Source organism: Cyprinus carpio, chromosome B6, assembly GCF_018340385.1.
Source record: "Cyprinus carpio isolate SPL01 chromosome B6, ASM1834038v1, whole genome shotgun sequence".
In the NCBI taxonomy this organism is placed as follows: domain Eukaryota; kingdom Metazoa; phylum Chordata; class Actinopteri; order Cypriniformes; family Cyprinidae; genus Cyprinus; species Cyprinus carpio.
Window position 1 is genome coordinate 16531700 of NC_056602.1, and position 19704 is coordinate 16551403.

At 35.0% G+C, this 19704-nt stretch overlaps 2 protein-coding genes across 2 annotated transcripts; both read left to right on the forward strand.

The window, feature by feature from the left end:
- The first annotated feature begins 5738 nt into the window (after nucleotides 1-5738).
- LOC109067696 (retinal rod rhodopsin-sensitive cGMP 3',5'-cyclic phosphodiesterase subunit delta-like) lies at nucleotides 5739-12635 on the forward strand. The gene is made up of 5 exons (XM_042725906.1): nucleotides 5739-6002; nucleotides 9991-10079; nucleotides 10277-10402; nucleotides 11902-12007; nucleotides 12108-12635. Exons 1-5 carry the CDS (start codon nucleotides 5953-5955, stop codon nucleotides 12187-12189), a joined length of 453 nt encoding a protein of 150 aa, XP_042581840.1. The 5' UTR covers nucleotides 5739-5952; the 3' UTR covers nucleotides 12190-12635.
- A 420-nt stretch (nucleotides 12636-13055) lies between these two features.
- Nucleotides 13056-17352, forward strand: LOC109067695 (prohibitin-2-like). Its single transcript, XM_019084613.2, has 10 exons — nucleotides 13056-13127; nucleotides 13984-14113; nucleotides 15235-15319; nucleotides 15463-15542; nucleotides 15706-15890; nucleotides 16043-16172; nucleotides 16255-16358; nucleotides 16577-16654; nucleotides 16888-16964; nucleotides 17078-17352. Exons 1-10 carry the CDS (start codon nucleotides 13107-13109, stop codon nucleotides 17097-17099), a joined length of 912 nt encoding a protein of 303 aa, XP_018940158.1. The 5' UTR covers nucleotides 13056-13106; the 3' UTR covers nucleotides 17100-17352.
- The last annotated feature ends 2352 nt before the right edge of the window (nucleotides 17353-19704 follow it).

The following is a 19704-nucleotide window of genomic DNA, read 5'->3' on the forward strand; positions in this document are numbered from 1 at the left end:
GCAACCATTTATGCTGCGGCGCCCGAGGAGCAGTTGGGGGTTCGGTGCCTTGCTCAAGGGCACCTAAGTCGTGGTATTGCCGGCCCGAGACTCAAACCCACAACCCTAGGGTTAGGAGTCAAACTCTCTAACCACTAGGCCATGACTTCCCCTTTATTAGACTTTATTCTCGAAATATTTTGACTTTATTCTTAAAGTATTTTGACTTTATTCTCAAAGTATTTCAACTTCATTCTTTTAATATTTCAACTTTATTCTCGTAATTTCAACTTTATTCTCAAAATATTATGACTTTAATCTTCAATTTATTTTTTTCTGCACTAAAACGCTGTTATACTATTGCATGTCAACAAAATGTATGTACATACAAATTGTTACTCATCCAAAACATTTATTTCATGATTCAAAATCTATAGTTGGTTATTGTATCAGTAAATTGGCCAGTGACACCAAAATTATTATTTTTTTCACCATGGCAGTCAGCCCTGGACATATTTGTTATATATAATTTTTGTTTTAGTTTTTGTCGAAAGTGTGTCAGTTGTGTCTCTCTTAATGCTGTTTTGTACTCGTTTTTCTTTGAAATAATTAACTATTGTAACAATGTGTTACATATAAACAAAACATTCCATATCACAGATATTAATGGAATATACATGTCTGACAGATTTAGATAGTCGAAAGGATCATTTTGCATGTGATGACAATCAAATAATATTTGTAAGCCGTGAAGAGTACGACAGTTTCACTGAGAATCAACTCATCAGTTTTGATCAGCAAACTTCTTTTGCACATGTGTTTTAAAAAATTTAATTCAAGAATTGAGCCGAAGCAATTGGGAAAAACTAATGTTTTTGTATCTTTGTAATGAACAATGGCGAAGTTAGGCAACACAGTCTGCTTGAGAGCTCAATGTCACTGTAATGCTCAGTGAACACTGAACTAAGAATTTCTTTCCACTGGCAGAATCAGGACTAATATACCAGCTAATGTTGTCTGAGCGACTGGAAACAACACAATAATTATAACTGTAAAACTGGATGGGACTTGCATGGGGAAAGAGGACAAAAATAGTTCTGATGAAAAATCAATGTGCCTGTTTTGATGAAAAAGCTTTCTGTTCTGATTAGTAACAGTTAGCTGCCTGACAAATGGGGGTTTTATCAATTTTACTGTTATCACAGTGGACAGATCTAAATGTAAATCAGCAAATAACGTTTTACAGTTTCACAGATCAGATGCAATGCTCCATGCTAGCAAATGTCTTGATGATAAAGTGGTCAAATACGATATGCTGAATGTGTGGATATGTCTAAAAGCTTTAATAGTTTCTTTGTTTCAGAGAAGTCTCTGTGGACACTAATCTATCTTCTGTTTTAGACTATAGCTGCATTCTCTTTGCTGCTCGATAACTCCAGGTAACGAGCTGTCTAACAGAGAAGTAACAGTCTGCTTATCTTCCAGCTGCAACACTCTCTTTTAATGAGCTTTACCTAATTTCCTGCCTTTTTATGCGCTCTCCCATTTAGCCACTGCAAGCCCTTTTCACACACTCTATTTCCTGTTCAGCTCCATTTCCAGTCAACATTAGAGCTAATTCTAGCATCATTTCTCCCTGGAAGAGAGAAGTTTAAATGATAATGGATAATTTGGTCATTTTGTCAGCGATAACTAACCCGTGCTAAAGATACATACAGGAAAAACTTTGAATTGCTGATGTGCACCTGGACCTTCTGCTCAGGATTCTGAGAGTCACATTGGACTCACACTGGCCATGCAAGAGAGCATTCCCTCATACAGTATATGAATAGTCTTTATCCTCCATTCACTCAAAAAGAAAATGATTTCATGGGGTGAACAGCAAAAAGGCACACATGTGGCCAAAAGCAGTGCAATTGACTTGCTGATTTCTCATTAAAATCTCCATATTTCTTTGGCGTTTATCTGAAAGCCAGTCATGGCAGTCAAAGAGTAGAACAGTTATGTTTAACTAGATTTTGCTAGGGGCTTCGGGTGGTTGCTAGGTGGTTGTTAAATTGTTTTATGTGAGGGCATTACTAGGCAGTTGCTAAGGTTTTCTGAGTGGTTGCTAGGATGTTTTTTGTGGTTGTGAGGGCTTTGCTAGGTATTTTCTAGGGTCTTCTGGGTTATAAGGGTGGATGGATGTTTATTAGGGTGATCTGGGTGCTAGGTAGTTGTTAGGGTGTTCTGTGTGGTTGAGAGGGTGTAGCCATTTGGCATGGTGTTCTCAGTGGTTGCTAAATGGTTGTTTTAGTGTTCTGTGTGGTTGTGAGGTCATCATTTGGTAGTGTTAGAGGTGGTTGCTAAGTCGTTAGGGTGTTCTGTGTGAATGTAAGGGCATAGACATTTGGCGGGGGGTTCTGGGTGGTTGCGTAGTCATTGTTTGGGTGTTCTGTGTGGTTGTGAGGCCATAGTTGTTCGGTAGTGTAATTTTCGTTCTGTGTTGTCGGGAGGTCATAGTCATTTGGTAGTGTGTTCTGGGGGGTTGCTAAGTGGTTGTTAGGGTGTTCTGTGTGGCTGTCTATGCTGTTGTTATGTATGATTGCTAGACAGTTGTTGTGGTGATGCAGTTACTAAGGTGTTTCTAGGTGTTCTGGATAGTTGCTAGGGTTTTCTTTCATTGTAGGCAGATTCTGTCTGGTTGCTTGGCAGTTACTAGGGTATTGCTTTGTACTTACTCAGGTATTTCTAGTATGTTCTGCAGTGGTTGTTACAGTGTTCTGGGCAGCTGCTAAAGTGTTCTGGGTGGTTGCTATGGTGTTCTGAATGGTAGCTAGGTTGTTGCTAGGGTGTCCTGGGTGCTTGCTAGATAGCTGTAGAAAGAGAGATGGATTCTCTTCAATCTTGCATGTTTTAAAATATCCCAAAAGCAATTACATTTTTTGATGTGATACGATTTTAAAGAGATTACCACACTTAACAACGGTGCAAAATCATGCAGTTTCCTGGGAACTGGTAATGCGATTTTTGTCTTTTGTCTACTTTTATGTTGTTTTTCTAAGAAATGATTTGAACAGCTGCAGCTCTGACATCATAAAACAGCATTACATGTGTGAGGCTGGATTCAGCACTGTCTTTTATGTAATGGCCTCACTGCTCTGAACTGTCACGATAACAACCACAAAAGCAACTCTCAGTTCAAAGAACTGGAATAACATAAAACTTTAAAATGAAACGTATTTATTGAAAAAAGCAGATGATAAAATTTACTGAACGTGATTCTTAAAAGACTATTGCTTAAAAATAGATCAGTTAGTTTATGTAAATATGTAGTAGCTACTGTAAAACATGCCCTGCTTATTTTATATAAAGTGTATAGAGGTTGAAAGAGGGCTTAAGAAAATAGAGAGGTACTATGGGGTATATACGTCAGTAGGCCTGTCTCAATTTTTGTGAGCATTTTCATCATACTTTGATATGAGACCTAATCATGCATTAAAGATGAGGTGAAAGGTGTAATTATTAACTGAACAGCTCAAGTCTAAGTTTGTCTCCTCTCTGGAAGAGTAATGTGAAGTGATGAGTTTGTGGCATAGAGGATCTCTGCTCCTGACTTTCATATGACATCATTCTCCATCAATGAGTCAACTGACACTGACCAGAACAACATTTGACGCTTGACAGAATTTGAGTAACAGTACATTTAGCTCAATGTAAAGCTCAGTTGCTTGAAAAAAAAAAAAAAATTCAATTCAATTTTCTTTCATAACATAACCTCTCAATCGATTTCCTTTAACCCATCAACCAATAAATCAATAACTTTATAGTAATATTTAAACATTTATGCATGTTTGCAAGTCTAAGAATATGCATAGATCTCCTGTTTTAAATGCAGTGTACAGTGCTATTTGTGGTTGAGCAGTCTGACTGAAAGATGCAATGTCAAATTTAGTATTTGCAAGGGAAAAATGAAATCCATGCACAAGTATATTTCAAGTTGCTGGGAGACGCAGAGACAGCAATTTCTGAAATAAATTGCATGGGATTTTGCAGACCACTGCAGAGACACAAGATTTACTGTTAATATAAGGGCTTTCTCCTCCCAGTTTCTCATCCTCTCACTCTTGGCTGTGATATCTCTGAAATAGCAGAGCTGTGTTTGATGAAATATCATATATTTCCATTGTAATATGCAGGTTTTTTGTTGTTGTTGTTGTTGTTTTGTGGTAATGTTAATGAATGATTATGTTTCCATGAACTTTACTTTTATTTTCTGTTACTTAATTACTTAGTTTTAGATTATTATTATTATTACTATTTTCAGTGTAAACTACTACTATGTGTAAGCTAAAATCATGTATTCATTTCAAATATAAGTAATGATTGGAATGAATAGGTGAAATTAATTAAGATCTTGAAAAGGTGGAGGTCAAGGCTCTGCAAAAGTGGTTATGTTCTTTGCTTGTATTATCTCACCATCCCCTGGTCATACTCTGCCATTACAGGTCCTCTCGGCATGAAATAAAAAAAAATGAAATAAAATAAATAATAAAATATATTGTTTATAATAAAAACATGTATCTTAATATAGGCTAAATTTCGTTCTTGTAGTGTAGTGCTGAGACATGTGGAGAACTCCATACAGATCTCTGTGGTTTTTACAAGACCACTCTTTAGTCACAAGGAGAGCATTTTGAGACTAGTTCATAAATTGCACAAATATAGCCTTCATTATTCCCTGTGCTAGTCTTTGCTTAGCCGCAGGGCTTCTTTTAGACATATAATTTGCAGACACAGAGCTTTCATAGTAAACTGCAAACCTGTTTTTATAGATTAAATGAGACACTATATATATATATATATATATATACATATATATATATATATATATATATATATATATATATATATATATAAATTCAGATGAGATTTTCTTCTAAAATGAGCATTTTTATCAGGCTCCTATATTTATGTTCAGTTATTTCACTTTAATTGCATAGAAAAGGACCTAGATATTGAAATTATAGTAACATTACTTAACCTAAACATATGAGCCTGATGAAACTGCATTCTTAGAAGAAAATTTCAGATAGCACTTAGAGGCTTTTGCATCTGAACTCTTCATATATTATTCATAAATTATTTTAATGGAAAAATAATCCATGAATTTACATAAAGTACCTTCTGTTCTACTCTGCACTTCACTGAAGCACGCTGTTTACATTAGGATGAGCCTTTCTATTATAAAACATTATTATAATACATGTTATTAATGTGTCAATAATTAGAAAAATATAGCCTAACTTTTAGAAAATATACATTTTATTTTATGTTATTTTTTAACTCTATCGTAAAGTATAAAATGGAGTACAAACAAAGATGGTTAACCTATACGCTCCAGCATCTTTTTGTTTGAACTAACTTAACTTGCCATGTTTGCAATTCCTGACATCAAAATAATTTACATAAAGAGACCAATCTGTACGTACACTGGCCTCGTTTAAAGCCCACAGTTCATAAATAGACCGTTATTCATGTGAACTGTATTTATATGTTATCCCCTGAAGCGCCTTATTTATTCCATAACAAATAATGTACAAATAACTTTTTGTCTCACACGCGCTTCCGTTCTGCTGCGCCCGAAGGACGTTTGAGGGGTTGCCATCGGTGACGCGTCCCTACGCAACCAACCCCGCCCTGGTTCTTGCATCTCCGCTACGATTGGCGCATTTAATCCAGGCTTTCGAAAACTCGCAAGATGATTGGTCGAACCAGCTATCAGTCTCCCACAAAAATCTATTTACAGTAGGTTGTGAGCGGATCAAGTGTATCTGTTAAGATTAAAGCTGAATCTCGCTGTAACTAAAAGCTTTTCGAGGTGGATTTTATGTAATTAACAAACTATTTTGTCCGGTATTTATTGGTTACTCCTCGGCTGAACGTTTTAATTCGTCTCGTTTCATCTGCTGAAGCTGAAGATCAAGGAAAAAGATGTCTTCGGATGAAGACAGAGCGAAGGATATTCTGAAGGGGTTTAAACTGTATCCTTAAATGATGATGGGACAGATTAGCCTGTTAGCTACAAGCCTCAAACTCACACAACTTTGCATTATAGCTAGCTATGTTTATTCAGGTGTAAATCTGGATTAGGTAATTCATTTATCGGTTATGGAACCAGGATAAGTATTATTGATGCTTTAAGAGAAGCTGGTTACAGTTAGCAGGACAAACTGGAAGTGTACTATTTTCATATTATGCTATGCTTTCTTAGTTATTATGTTAGACTAGATTTCAGTTTCAACGATATCCATCTATAAATAGAAATGCCTTTTATTTTAACAAACAAACTAGGGCTATATTTGCGTCTGTGGTGTCAGACTGTCAGTCGGCTGATTTTGGATGCATTAACACTTTTAAACATATGAGCAGTTTGTTTATTAGTGTGTGAATGAATAGATGGTGTAATTTCTCTAATCAAGATTACATCTGCTATTCTATAAATTGTATAAATATGCTTGTTTTTATTAATATGCATACCTAGTTGCTGGTATATGAATTGAAATTTACTAGTGGAGTTAATTCTATTGAAGAAAGTCATTTTGAAGCAGTCTGGTAGTGCTTAGAAGATTATAGGCACTTCCAGGTAAAACTCCCACTAAGTTTGACATTTATTTGAGCATATCAGCATCAGTAGCTAACTGTGGGATGTTGTCCTTTCCTCAGATGAAAGTTTGGTTAATGTTCACATGGGCTTCGGGACACTACGAGACTGAAAGGCACCTGATTCTTGGGATCAGGTGCATTATACAGGTGAAATCTCCTCACACAGTCTGTGCCTGCCATCACGATTACATAACACTGGCTAGTGTTTCTATAATAGGCTCTGTAAATCTGACAAGAATAATCACACTAGCACCAGAACCTTCTGATGGGGTGAAAATGGCCATGTCAGGAACATTTAGACTGCCCTGTCAGTCCTGATGTACACTGTTTCCCAAATATTTCTTCAAGTAGACATGGGTCTACCCTGTGTGACCTTCTCTGGGAAAGCAAGGGTTTGTCTTACAGGCTGGTAATTCTTAAATCCTTGATTTGAAAGGACAGGGATTTGCTGCCTTATGCTCCTCACATCCAACTCTGTGCTGCTTTGTGGCAAAGCTGTGGAAAATGATTAAAACTTATGCAAATGTTTATCTTCCAGTGGAAGGTTTGTGGACGGTAGTGTTGATCATCTGAAAGGAAATATTTTGGATTACACTATTGTTCAAAAGTTTGGGGTCATATAATAAATTTATATTCAGCAAAGCTACAAATTACAAACATTGTAATACAAATTACAAATAAAAGTGTTACATTTCTCAAAAGTGAAAGAATGTTTAAACTTTCTATTTATCAAGAAGTCCTGAGATTTTCAGCATTTCAGTTTCTGCCAAAAATATTAAGCGGCACAACTGTTTTCAACATTGATAATAATAAGATATGTTTCTTTAGCACCAAATCAGCATATTAGGATGATTTCTGAAGGATCATGTGACACTGAAGACTGGAATAATGGCTGCTCATATAAATGCAGCCTTGTTGAACAGAAGAGATGTCTTTCAAAAACAAAAATCTTACCAACCCCTAACTTTTGAATGGTAGTGTATGTTAGAGTGTCTGGATAAAACATTCAGGAATCATTTTATATAGAATATTAAAACTGTATGCTGTAGTTGTTCATGGTAAACTGGAGAATGGGCTGGTATGCCATAGATGTCACTACCTATTTAGAAACATCTTTTTATGCATAATGTCTATTATTGCATTGGCCCTGAACATCATTTTAGAGTACAGGTTTTTTTTTTTTTTTTTTACCAAATATGTGTCATCTTAGTATAGCACAGCTCTTTATAGCAGCGTGAATCTGGTACAAAGTAGTTGCGCAGCACAGACCAATTTTCAAAGGCTATTTTATGCTATTTTATTTCCAGGCTTCATCATATTTGCCCTGTGTAGTTTTTTACCCTAGTGTGCCCCAGAGGTGACTACTGTGTGCAAAGCACCATCCCCTTGAGTGACTACAAAAAACACTGTGTTAAATAAAGAAAAAGACAGATATTGTATTATGTGCTAAATTATGTATTTAGATATTTTAAAGGTATGTGGATTTTGTGTGCTTTCAAGACTAGTTTTATGTTCCTCTTTCAGGAACACAGTACTGTATGTATTTTTGGTAAAGCTTTTGAACAAACATAGCCTCCACTGATCTTTTTTTTTTTAAACCATACACAGTTACTGTAGCTCTTTTGCAATAGTACGCAACAATAGATGACATTATAAAAAACGAATGTGGCTTCTATGAAAGCATTGGTGCCGAAGGGACTAATTACCTTGACAGTGACAGTGTTTGTGAGTAAAAGGGTCTCTCCCCCGTGACTCTCTCAGTGTGCTCAGCAGGTGAGATCCCACAGACATCTGTCACCAATAATCTCAAATGCAGTCGCCTGGTTCATCAGATACAGAGCCTGGCACTTTAAGGGAGTAGTTCTTCATTTTTAGTGACTTCAGCTGTTAGCATCTAAATTCAGGGTGAAATATATCACAGGATATAGCACATAAAATTAATTGGAAATACGAGAATCTCTTAACCTTCCATAAAATTGGAATTTGCCAAATTGATGTTTAAGCACATTAATATGAGTGCATAACATCTAAAATATAATTGTTGTTTTTTGCAGTCTGCATGAAAATATGGGATCTATTCAGTGAAGTTACCACTAAATAGTTTCATTTGGTACAGTTTGGTTGTTTTGAAAATGAATCCTGGCTCATGCTTCTAGTTATTCGGGTCTCAGGACATTTCAAGACTACATTTCAAGTATTTTAATGCCTCAGAATTGTTCCATATAAATTTAAGTCTCCATAAGAATGAGAAGAACCTAATAATAATAATAATAAATAATATTATATATTATTATTATTATTAGAGCTGTCAAACGATTAATCGCATCGAAAATATGTTTTTGTTTACATAATAGATGTGTGTATATTTATTATGTATATATAAATACAAACACATACATGTTTATATTTAAGAAAAATGTTTTATTTATATATTAAATATATTTATATATAATATAAAATACAAGAATATAAATATATAAATGTATATACATGTAAATATTTTCAAAATATTAACTGTATGTATGTGTATTTATATATACATAATAAATATACACGGTACACATACATATATTATGTAAACAAAAACTTTTATTTTGGTTGTGATTAATTGCAATTAATCATTTTACAGCACTATATTATTATTATGGTTGTAGTGTCAGTAATATTTACTTTTTTATTAAGGATTTATGATGAGCCCTTTTTATTCCTATACAGGAACAACTTAGGGATTTGCTTTTGTTAAGAAGCATTTATGTGTTGCTATTAATGCTTGAGAGATAGATTAGAATTAGTGATACATGTAGCACACTTACGCAGCCCTCACTGAGGTCTCACGGGGTTGGTAACTAGGGCCTGTGCTATGCACCTGTAATGACACACGCAGCCTTGTGGGAGTGTGCTCTGCTAGCCTGAAAGGCTCATACAGGTGGTCTAAAGATGAAGAGGTCAGATGTCAATGACACAAAGTAAAGGACATTGTCACAAATCAATGTTTAGCTGACAGATCAGGCTGTTTTTGGACTTCAAGTGTGGTCTGTTTCAATTAGCCCTGCTGGGTTTGTTTGCGTTTTATGACTAATTGCTGCTAAATGTAGTTATTAGATGCTCTTGAATTTAGACATCATTTCAGGGAATATTTAACTAATCATGTCTTTAGAGAGTTACTCACTTTTCTCTGTGGAATACAAAAAACAAGCAAGATATTAAAGTGTGTCCCTCACACAAATCTATTATGTGGCTTCAGAAGAGTTGGAATATAGGGCAAGTGTCTTATGGACTGCTTTTATATTGCTTTTTTGTTCAGGAGATGATATCAGGAGATGTTTTCATTGTCAGTCTGTTCAGCATGCCTTAACTTGTCTTCAGAAACTGGATGAATCTTAGAGATGCAGAGACAGGGAAGGTTCTCTGGCAGGGAACTGAAGACCTCTCTCTTCCTGGGGTAGAACATGAAGGTTTGTGGTTTTCAGCATTACCTTGCATTAAAGATTAAAACCATTGACTCGATTAAGCTATGCCAATTGTTCTCTTTTGTCCACTTCTTCACTGCTCCTTTTAGGGATGTCAGTGAGAGGTCAAGCTCAGTTTTCAGTTCTGAATTTGGTACAGAATGGGCCATGTCTGGTAGCTAACATGTGATTTTGTTTTCCAGCTCGGGTTCCTAAGAAGATCCTGAAATGTAAAGCTGTCTCCAGAGAGCTGAATTTCTCTTCAGTAGAAAAACTAGAAAAATTCAGACTGGAACAAAAAGTTTTCTTTAAAGGCCAGTGCTTAGAAGGTTGTTCTAATTCTTTCTTGCACATTGCACTTTAGTGATAAGGAATAGCAGTGATGATAGTACAGTAACATTAGAGCTCTCTTTTATAAAGTGGCTGCTTCTGAAATACTGTATGATTAAAATGATCTAACACTGAGATGTCTTCTCAAGTAAGGAGCTCCATGACTTTTCTCATTGTCCATTGATAAAAAAAGGACATAATCCATTTTAACAGTGTCACCGCTGAAATCAAAGAAAAAAAAAAGTCACACACAAAAAAGATTGTCACAAGACTAGTGTTAAAAAATGGTTAATATACCATCTTTATTTCTGAATACTAACCATACGTTCTCATATTTGCTACAGAGGTTTTAAAAACATACATAAACATTAACATTCTAACTAAACACTGCTAAAAATGTGATCATGATATTGCATTAATGTGACCTTCATATCATAGTCATTGTTTAGTTAGATTTCGATTTAATTTAATTCAATTCAGTTCAAGTTTATTTGTATAGCGCTTTTTACGATACAGATCGTTGAAAAGCAGCTTTACAGAAAATTAAGTTTCTACAATATTTAGTAGTAGGTTATCATTGGTTACTGTCGGTTTATGTACATATGGCAGAAATGTACGGAAAAATCAATTAAAGATTTAATCAAACAGATGATGAACAATATTTCATCATATTGTGATTTAATGGAATCCAAATCACAGGTGCATGTAACTTGTGAAACATTTAAACATGTATTTATACTATTCTTAAAGGGATACTCACCCCCAAAATGAACATTTTGTCATTAATCACTTTACCCCCATGTTGTTCCAAACCCGTAAAAGCTTCGTTCATCTTCGGAACACAATTTAATTTTTTGGATGAAAACCAGGAGGCCTGTGACTGTCCCATTGACTGCCAAGTAAATAGCAGTGTCAAGGCCCATAAAATGTATGAAAGTCATCGTCAGAATACTCCATCTGCCATCAGACGTGCAATCTGGGTTATATGAAGAGACGGAAACACTTTTTGTAAGCGAAGAAAACAAAAATAACAACTTAATTCAACAATTCCTTTGTCAACAGTCTCATCCTTGTGGTGCGGATGATACAGAAGAGCATACACAGCATGTAGTGATATGAAGAGACACAAAGGAGACTGTTGACAAAGGAATTGTTGAATTAAGTCGTTATTTTTGTTTTCTTCACTTACAAAAACTGTTCCCGTTGCTTCATATAAGATTTCTAAGATTTCTTTCAATTAACTATTTATTACACATTCACCACTAATTCACAACAGTTGGCCATTTACATTTTGATATATGCTTGCCTTCATGGTTTTGTGGAATTAGACTGATATTATATAAAATATACATTTCCAGACTTGTCAGGTTACTTTATCTGTGTTATGTGAAAACCTTTTGCAGTTTGACTTGAATTGAAATCTTTGAATTGAAAAGATTTTAGAAAGCCTGACTGTGAAAACAAAGCACTTACACATGTACCTTGTCTTTTTTTTCAGAGTGGTTTTTTGAGTTTGGCTTTGTGATTCCTAATTCTACAAACACATGGCAGTCTTTGATAGAAGCTGCACCAGAGTCACAGATGATGCCTGCAAATGTCTTAACGTAAGAGTTTTCTTGGGAGAATAAAATCTGATATTCTACATATTAGATATTTGTAAAGTTGTTCATGGATTAATCAGACATTAAATGTTGTCTCTTGCAGTGGTAATGTTGTTATAGAGACCAAGTTTTATGATGACGATCTTCATGTCAGCACATCCCGGGTACGACTCTTCTACGTCTGAGACATGGAACCTTTACATTTTTTTTTTCTACTGTCACTCCAGAGGATGGACCCATCACTACAAGTTTGAGTAGCCAGAGGAGACACTCTACATAATGAGTATTTCCTCTGAGGCGCTGTGGAAACAGCATTAAAGGGAACATTTCAGTAAAACCCAGTTTCAAGACAAATGGTCACACCAGTTTTATGGCAGATAAGGACTTGTACATAAGAGCTATCAAGCTCATGACAACCTGGTTGTGTAAATTACCTGTTTGTATATTTTTCTTCTTCTCCTTCTATAATTCAATCCTGCGATGTACACTGCTTCATTATCAGCTGTTTTTAAAAGGTTTGCTCTCAGTCTGTGTGGTTATTCATGGTGTCATTGTTTTTTTGTTTGTTTGTTTGTTTTTTAGTTAAACTGTAAGATAGGCTGTGTTTTAAAATAAATTATATAATTATGGATTCAAATATTCATATTAATGCTTTCTCTCGCATTTTTCCATAAGTCTTTCTAGGCAGAATGAGTGTTCTTATAAATGTCTTTGTGGCCAATTTTAATGTCACACATTGCATGTCCATGAACATGACATAAAAAAAGTAGAAAATAAGAACAAATCAAAAACAGTTAGTTGTTTTAAAACAGTTTGTGCATTTAGATTTTTACATTAATCACATGGACTTAACTAGAGCACAAATCTTTATCCATTTAAAATATCTTAATGGCTGTCATTTGGGTCCAGTTACATCAGAAAAGTTTTAAATTAAATATATAGTCTTGGATATGACCTAGCATATAATTGCTTTATAAAGATTATCCGTTCTCTATGTAGTAATGTCCAAAACGTGTATTTAACCAAGAGTACTACATTACCCATAATTCCTCCAAGTTTGAGCGGAAGTTGTTAGTGACGACCTTGGGTAGATCTTGCAAGCATGGCTAATAAAGAGCCTAACGTGAGTATACTATCTTATTTCTTAAAAAAAATAATAATATTTATACCATGATAATTTTATAAATGCTCAGTAATGAAACGGTCAGCTTTTTATACACTGTCACATTCAGCTTGGCAACAGAAATCGGAAGAGAAAGAGAATGTTACATATACAGTACTGTACATTGATCTGCTCATACACTAAAGCGCATTTTAAGATTAGACGTGCTGTCAGAGCCCTACACAGATATCTAAACTAAAATTAGACTTATTAATAGGGATTAGAATAGTAATAGTTTCTGAAAAACAGTTTCTGACTTTGAATACCTGTACTGAAGTCCTGACTCCTGTTACCGGCTGCTCTAAAAGCCTCTTAATTCGGCCTTTGACGTTTAATATCACCTGTAACGTTAACAGCTAAGTTACCCAGACAGCAACAAAGTGTTGGCCCAGATCCGGTCCACATCTGGCCCGTTTGAATGTTATTAGGGATTTATTACATTATATTAGGTAGTTATTACACACTAGATACATACTAGGTAGTTGATGTAGACATACAATCAATTTTATGCAGGGTTTCCAAATTTGTTTATCACAGTTTCTGTGCTTCCATGATCTGAATCAGAATGTCAGCTAATAAAGTAATTTCCCAGACAATGGTTATTAATATTAACACTTTAATAGGGCAACGTTAAAAATAGAAAGCTGGAAAATTCTAGCATTGATTAATTATACCCATTAAGTATCAAATGATGGCGCTGTCGTAACATTTAACCCTTTTGGTAAGACCATGTCTGTGCAGATTTTACTGCTGATATATAACTAATATTGTCAATGTAATTTCCACTGAAAATGAATATTATTTTGTAATCTCACAGAGGTTGCTCCAGAACCTAAAGGATCTCGCCGGACGCATGTCCTCTGGCTCAAAGGGGGCTGGACTTGGTCTAAAGTTATTAATTGGAGCAGGTGCACTTGCTTATGGAGTCAAAGAGGCCACATATACAGGTAATTCAGTTTTACAGTAGTGTAAAGTATTACATAAAAAAGGTATTAGAAATAAAGCTCAGGTGTCTAGAGCAAATTTATGCACTACTATTCTAAAGTTTGTGATCATGCTTTTGTTTTTGAAAGAAATTAATTCAGCATTAAATTGATCAAAATTGACAGTAAAATATTTATTTTAAATAAATGCTTTTCTTTTGAACTTTCTATTGATCGAAAAAATCATGAATAAAAGTTTTGTATATATATTTATATATATATATATATATATATATATATATATATATATATAGTTGTGCTCATAAGTTTACATACCCCTTGCAGAATATGCAAATATGTTGATAATAATAAGAAATATGTTGATAATAAGAGAGCTCTTGAAAATTGCATGTTATGTTTTATTCAGTACTGTCCTGAAAAAGCTATTTCACATAACAGATGTTCACATATACTCCACAAGAAAGAGAAGTAGCTGAATTTTTAAAAATGACCCCGATCAAAAGTTTACACACCCTTGAATCTAAATACTGTATGTCGTTTCCTGGATGATCCACGACTGCTTTTCTGTTTTGTGATAGTTGTTCATGAGTCCTGCGTTGGTCCTGAGCAGTTCAGCTGCCTGCTGTTCTTCAGAAAAATCCCCCAGGTCCTGCACATTCTTTGGTTTTCCAGCATCTTCTGCATATTTGAACACTTTTCCAAAAGTTACTCTATGATTATGAGATCCATATTTTCACACTGAGGACAACTGAGGGACTCATATGCAATTATTACAGAAGGTTCAAATACCCACCGGTGCTCCAGAAGGAAAACCATGCATTAATAAATTAGAATAATTTCTGAAGGATTATGTGACACTAAAGACTGGTGTAATGGCTGCTAAAATAATCTTTGCTTTTACAGAAATTAATAAAAAAAATCTATTAATATAGGAAACATTTTAAATTGTAATAATGTTTCACAATATAACTGTTTTTACAGTATTTTGACCAAGTAAATGTAGCCTTGATGGGCATAAGAGGCTTTTTGGACAAAATATTTTTGAACGTTAAACTTTTGAAATTAATATAATAAATTTAGAGGACTGGTAATGCCATCACTCACGCAAATTGTCTTGTTTCTAGTGGAGGGTGGTCAGCGTGCAGTTATCTTTAATAGAATTGGAGGGATGCAGATGGATACAGTCCTCTCTGAGGGTCTCCACTTCAGGTAATTTTTTCCACTTCAGACTTGTTGAACAGTTTTCTATACTTGTTCTCTTTGAAAGCAAACCCTTTTTCATATATCACCATAATAAAAAAGGAAAGCTGAAGCTTAAAAAAACAAAACAGTTAATATCATTGTTCTTATAGGATACCATGGTTTCAATATCCAATCATATATGATATCAGAGCGAAACCAAGAAAAATATCATCTTTAACAGGAAGCAAAGGTACATTTTAAAATTTTATTTCATTGTCATAGTCATGCTTTTTTTGCTTTCATTTCAACAGTCATAATTCGTTCACCTATTATTTAAATGTGGCTACCAAATCCGTAAGCCTTCAAGTTGTTATTTCTTACATGAATATGTAATGTTGTTGTAATGTGATCAGACCTGCAGATGGTGAACATTGCATTACGTGTGCTGTCACGACCTGTGGCTTCCAGCCTTCCTGTCATGTACCAGCATCTGGGGAAGGACTACGATGAGCGCGTGCTGCCGTCCATTGTAAATGAAGTTCTGAAGAGTGTGGTCGCCAAATTTAACGCATCCCAACTAATTACACAAAGAGCCCAGGTTAGTATTTTCTCACAATCTGTTACTCAGTTTTGAAAGACTTTCACATATTCTAGACATGAACAGACCATATTCAAAAGAAGGCAAATCTCCAAATTACAGTCTAAAAATTATTATATTCTTAATCTATCTTCTCCACTGATTTCGTGCAGGTCTCTCTGCTCATCCGACGGGATCTCTTTGAACGCGCTAAGGACTTCAACATTATTCTCGACGACGTGGCCATCACAGAGTTGAGCTTCAGCAAGGAGTACACAGCGGCTGTGGAGGCCAAACAAGTTGGTTGGTAAAATAAGGCTCTTGTGTGCTCTAGCACAATATATGGGCATAATTACTGTAATAAAAAGTGTTTATGGTCTTCCAGCCCAGCAGGAGGCGCAAAGAGCTCAGTTCTTTGTGGAGAAAGCAAAACAAGAACAGAGGCAGAAAATCATCCAAGCTGAAGGAGAGGCCCAGGCAGCCAAAATGGTTTGAGCTTCTTACCTAAAAATACTTACTTTTGCCAAACACTCACAAGTCCAAATGTCATGGGTATTTTAAATGTGTTATTTTTAATTTTCTTATTAGTATATTAATATTATACAATTATAATTATTATATTAGAATAGTATTATATAATGTAAATATTATTCATGTGAGAAAAGGAATAATATGAGAACTTTAGTTTGATCTGGTCTAATTGACAGTTAGGGAAGGCTGTCACAAAGAACCCTGGATACCTTAAACTCAGAAGAATCAGAGCAGCGCAGAACATCGCCAAAACGGTACGATGTTATTATTCACTTCATTTTATTTATTCATCATTTTAATGAGTTTTCCTGATGTAAACCGTACACTTCATCCATGTAAATATTTGATGTTCACTAGCAGTACTGCCAAAGTTCAGCTGGTCTTGGATGGCATTTGTTGGGTTAACATTTATTCAATTCCTTTTGGAAAAAGCTGAATGTTTTAATGTCCTTTCTGAAAGCCCTGACCAGATGAAGGTTTTTTCCAGGTGGCGGCTTCACAGAACAGGGTTTTCCTGAGCGCAGATAGTTTGGTTCTGAATCTACAGGACGACTCTTTTAACAAGTAAGAACTATATGCCTCTTCAAAAAGAAAAAGTGCATTTTTGTGATTTCTTAATTAATTACATTGGGTAAAAATATAGTTGATGTTGACAAAATCTTCTTTTTGTATTGCAGTTTGTCTCTCGGAAAGAAGTAACCCATTCAGAAGGCACTCTCATTCCAGTTGTCAGAGGTTATATTACAAGTAACCGTATGTGTGTCCTTTGAGATGGCATTTTCTGATTGAGTCACAAATGAATATGTCAGTCCGGGGAAGACTAATTCAATATCTAATGGTGTAGTCCTGGTACGTCAATTAAATTTGACTCGACAAATTTTAAAAAGACATCGCAGTTTTGTGTTCATCTTCAGCACAATGAATGAAGGCAACAGTGTACTGTACCAGATCATATGATACATTAGATGAGCTCAAGGTTGGTTGAGAAAAAATAAATCCATCCGTTTCTATAGGAATGAAAAATAACACAAAAAATTGTTTACAATGTGTGACTCAAAATGACAGCTAATAAAAACTTTGATATTTCCAATCAGTTGAAGTTCATAAAGGTTTCATGTTTGACACTTGTGTTTGGATTAATCTAGAATTTTTGAATCCTAAAAACTGGGTTTTCAGTTATAAGTATGAAATTTTTTGCTATTAAACTGGCCTGCAGCATAAAAGCATAACTCCACCACCTGGTTCTGGTTACTTTAGCAGTCTAATCCTGCTCAGTCTACATCTCTGTTTAACCTTTGAACCGGCTCTTTCCTTCCCCAAAACTCAGTAAAGTAGAGTGGGGCTTGTTTGGTTCTCCGATTGGCTCCTGTGTATTTACATTCTTTGAAAGGCACCAGTGAACAGATGCTGAGCCTTTGTCAGACTGCATAGCCAAATACATGTTAGTGTTTTAATAAGGAAAAGTTACATAATAAATTCTTGCTTAATCTCTTAGAAGAAGTTTCTTCTACAAATAGATAAATATGGTTGTCTTGCTTTTAGTTTATTGGTCATGTAGCTGATGAATCAGACTGACGTTTGGCTCTCAGCATTGACTATTAACTCTGACTTCTTGGCTGTTTACTTTAGGTGTCCACTTCCCTCATTTCAGTTCCAAAATTTACAAATTCCCTTGCTGGCTGAAAAGGCACACTTTTTAAAATAATTAAATAAATATTTTGCAAAGTGTTCATTTAACTTCAGCATAATGTTTAATGCGGTATGTGCAGCAGTTTAATGCAATCTTATTCTTGTCATGCTTGCTTGCATTGGCACAGTGTACAAAGTCAAGAGATTTTTGATGTCATTTTTGTTTTTCTTCACAATTGATTTTTAAGTAGTTCATCTAAATCACTGTTGAAATTCAAAACAACTTTATATTCAAATATAGATCTACAAATGCATACATTATATACATATTTAAAAATATTTAATTTAAAAGATAAAGCTAAGATTGATATATTCCGTTTGGCTTAAAAGAAACAGCTTAGCTTGTTAAGCTTAACATAGGCACAGTTTTCAATAGGTAATATCAAAAAGGAATAAAGACAAAAACAATATATAGGCAGTCATTCAGTGGTCAGATGGGACTTGTCTCTGCGATATGTGATATGGTGTGTATGATGATTATATATTATATAAAGTACCTAAAAGTAAGGTTCCAGGTGTTCAGAGGGTCTGTATGATTTCTGCAGAAGAATATAATATAGAACTGGGTGGTGCATAAATTGGGTGGATATACATACAAGTGTGAAACATTTGTAGTCCACAAAATCCAAGACATTTGGACAGATTTGAGTCTTTAAGTGCCAGTAGATGCAGGTGCAGTGAGTTTGAGCAGCTTTATTATAGCTTTATGAGTAATTATTATATCATTACTAGGGTTTCGAAAGCACAAAGATTGCATTAATAATTCAAAGAAAACCTGAACCAAAAAACAGGAACATCATGAACAACTGCATCCTGTTATTTTGTTTACATCCCTTTATATTATTCTGAAATTCTATATTCTGTATGTATATTTTAGTTAGAATCTAGCTTCTAAAATAAGTGGTTAAATGTAATCAAATTATTATAAATAAATGAAGGTATTCATTTGTCTTTTTAAATTTTATATACAGTTTATCCTGACCTGAGAGTAAGATTTTTGCAGATAAACATGATAAGCAGATGAGAACTGAGAAGTCGCTGACTGCCTGCATGTTTCAGTGGATAATCAGGGGTTGTGTTGAAGCTCTTATATGACTCTGTGCTGTCTCAATATAATTAGATCATATTAAGCCCTTTGTGTACGTGTGTGGATGCAACTACAGCCTAACAGTATCAGATTTGCTAAAGGGCCCCACTAGGTGGCACCCAACACCCAGTACTACCCTACATGGTCTCACATTTCATTCAGCTGTTGAGATACTCTGCTAAATAAAACTACAAACGTTTGAGCTCGGGCTCAAGTCAAGTCTGTTCCTGTAGTTTTCATAACATACAGCTGGGTTAAGCGTGACAGCACACGCGTGTTGCTTCAGGCTTTAAAGCTTGTATTCATCCTTAATGGGCCCCTACACAATGTCTCTCTATAGTGAAAGGCTCTGTTGAAGGAGAGGGGTGTTTTGCACCACATGCTTATTCATGAGCGTGGGCTGTAGGTCAGGCGTCTGAGAGAGAAACACAAACACGACCCTCCCCAAAGCTCCAGTCCTCAAAATCCAACAACAATCATGTTTTTAGACTAAGACTTCTAGGTTCTGAGTGGAAATTGTCCAATTTA

Bases quoted from the DNA above. Each gene is read 5' to 3' on its own strand.
- LOC109067696 (XM_042725906.1), top strand. From the start codon at position 5,953: ATGTCTTCGGATGAAGACAGAGCGAAGGATATTCTGAAGGGGTTTAAA. The intron at 6,003-9,990 runs GTATCCTTAAAT...ACTTGTCTTCAG, and splicing joins ATTCTGAAGGGGTTTAAACT to AAACTGGATGAATCTTAGAG. The intron at 12,008-12,107 runs GTAAGAGTTTTC...TGTCTCTTGCAG, and splicing joins ATGCCTGCAAATGTCTTAAC to TGGTAATGTTGTTATAGAGA.
- LOC109067695 (XM_019084613.2), top strand. From the start codon at position 13,107: ATGGCTAATAAAGAGCCTAAC. The intron at 15,891-16,042 runs GTTAGTATTTTC...GATTTCGTGCAG, and splicing joins TAATTACACAAAGAGCCCAG to GTCTCTCTGCTCATCCGACG. The intron at 16,173-16,254 runs GTTGGTAAAATA...ATGGTCTTCCAG, and splicing joins TGTGGAGGCCAAACAAGTTG to CCCAGCAGGAGGCGCAAAGA.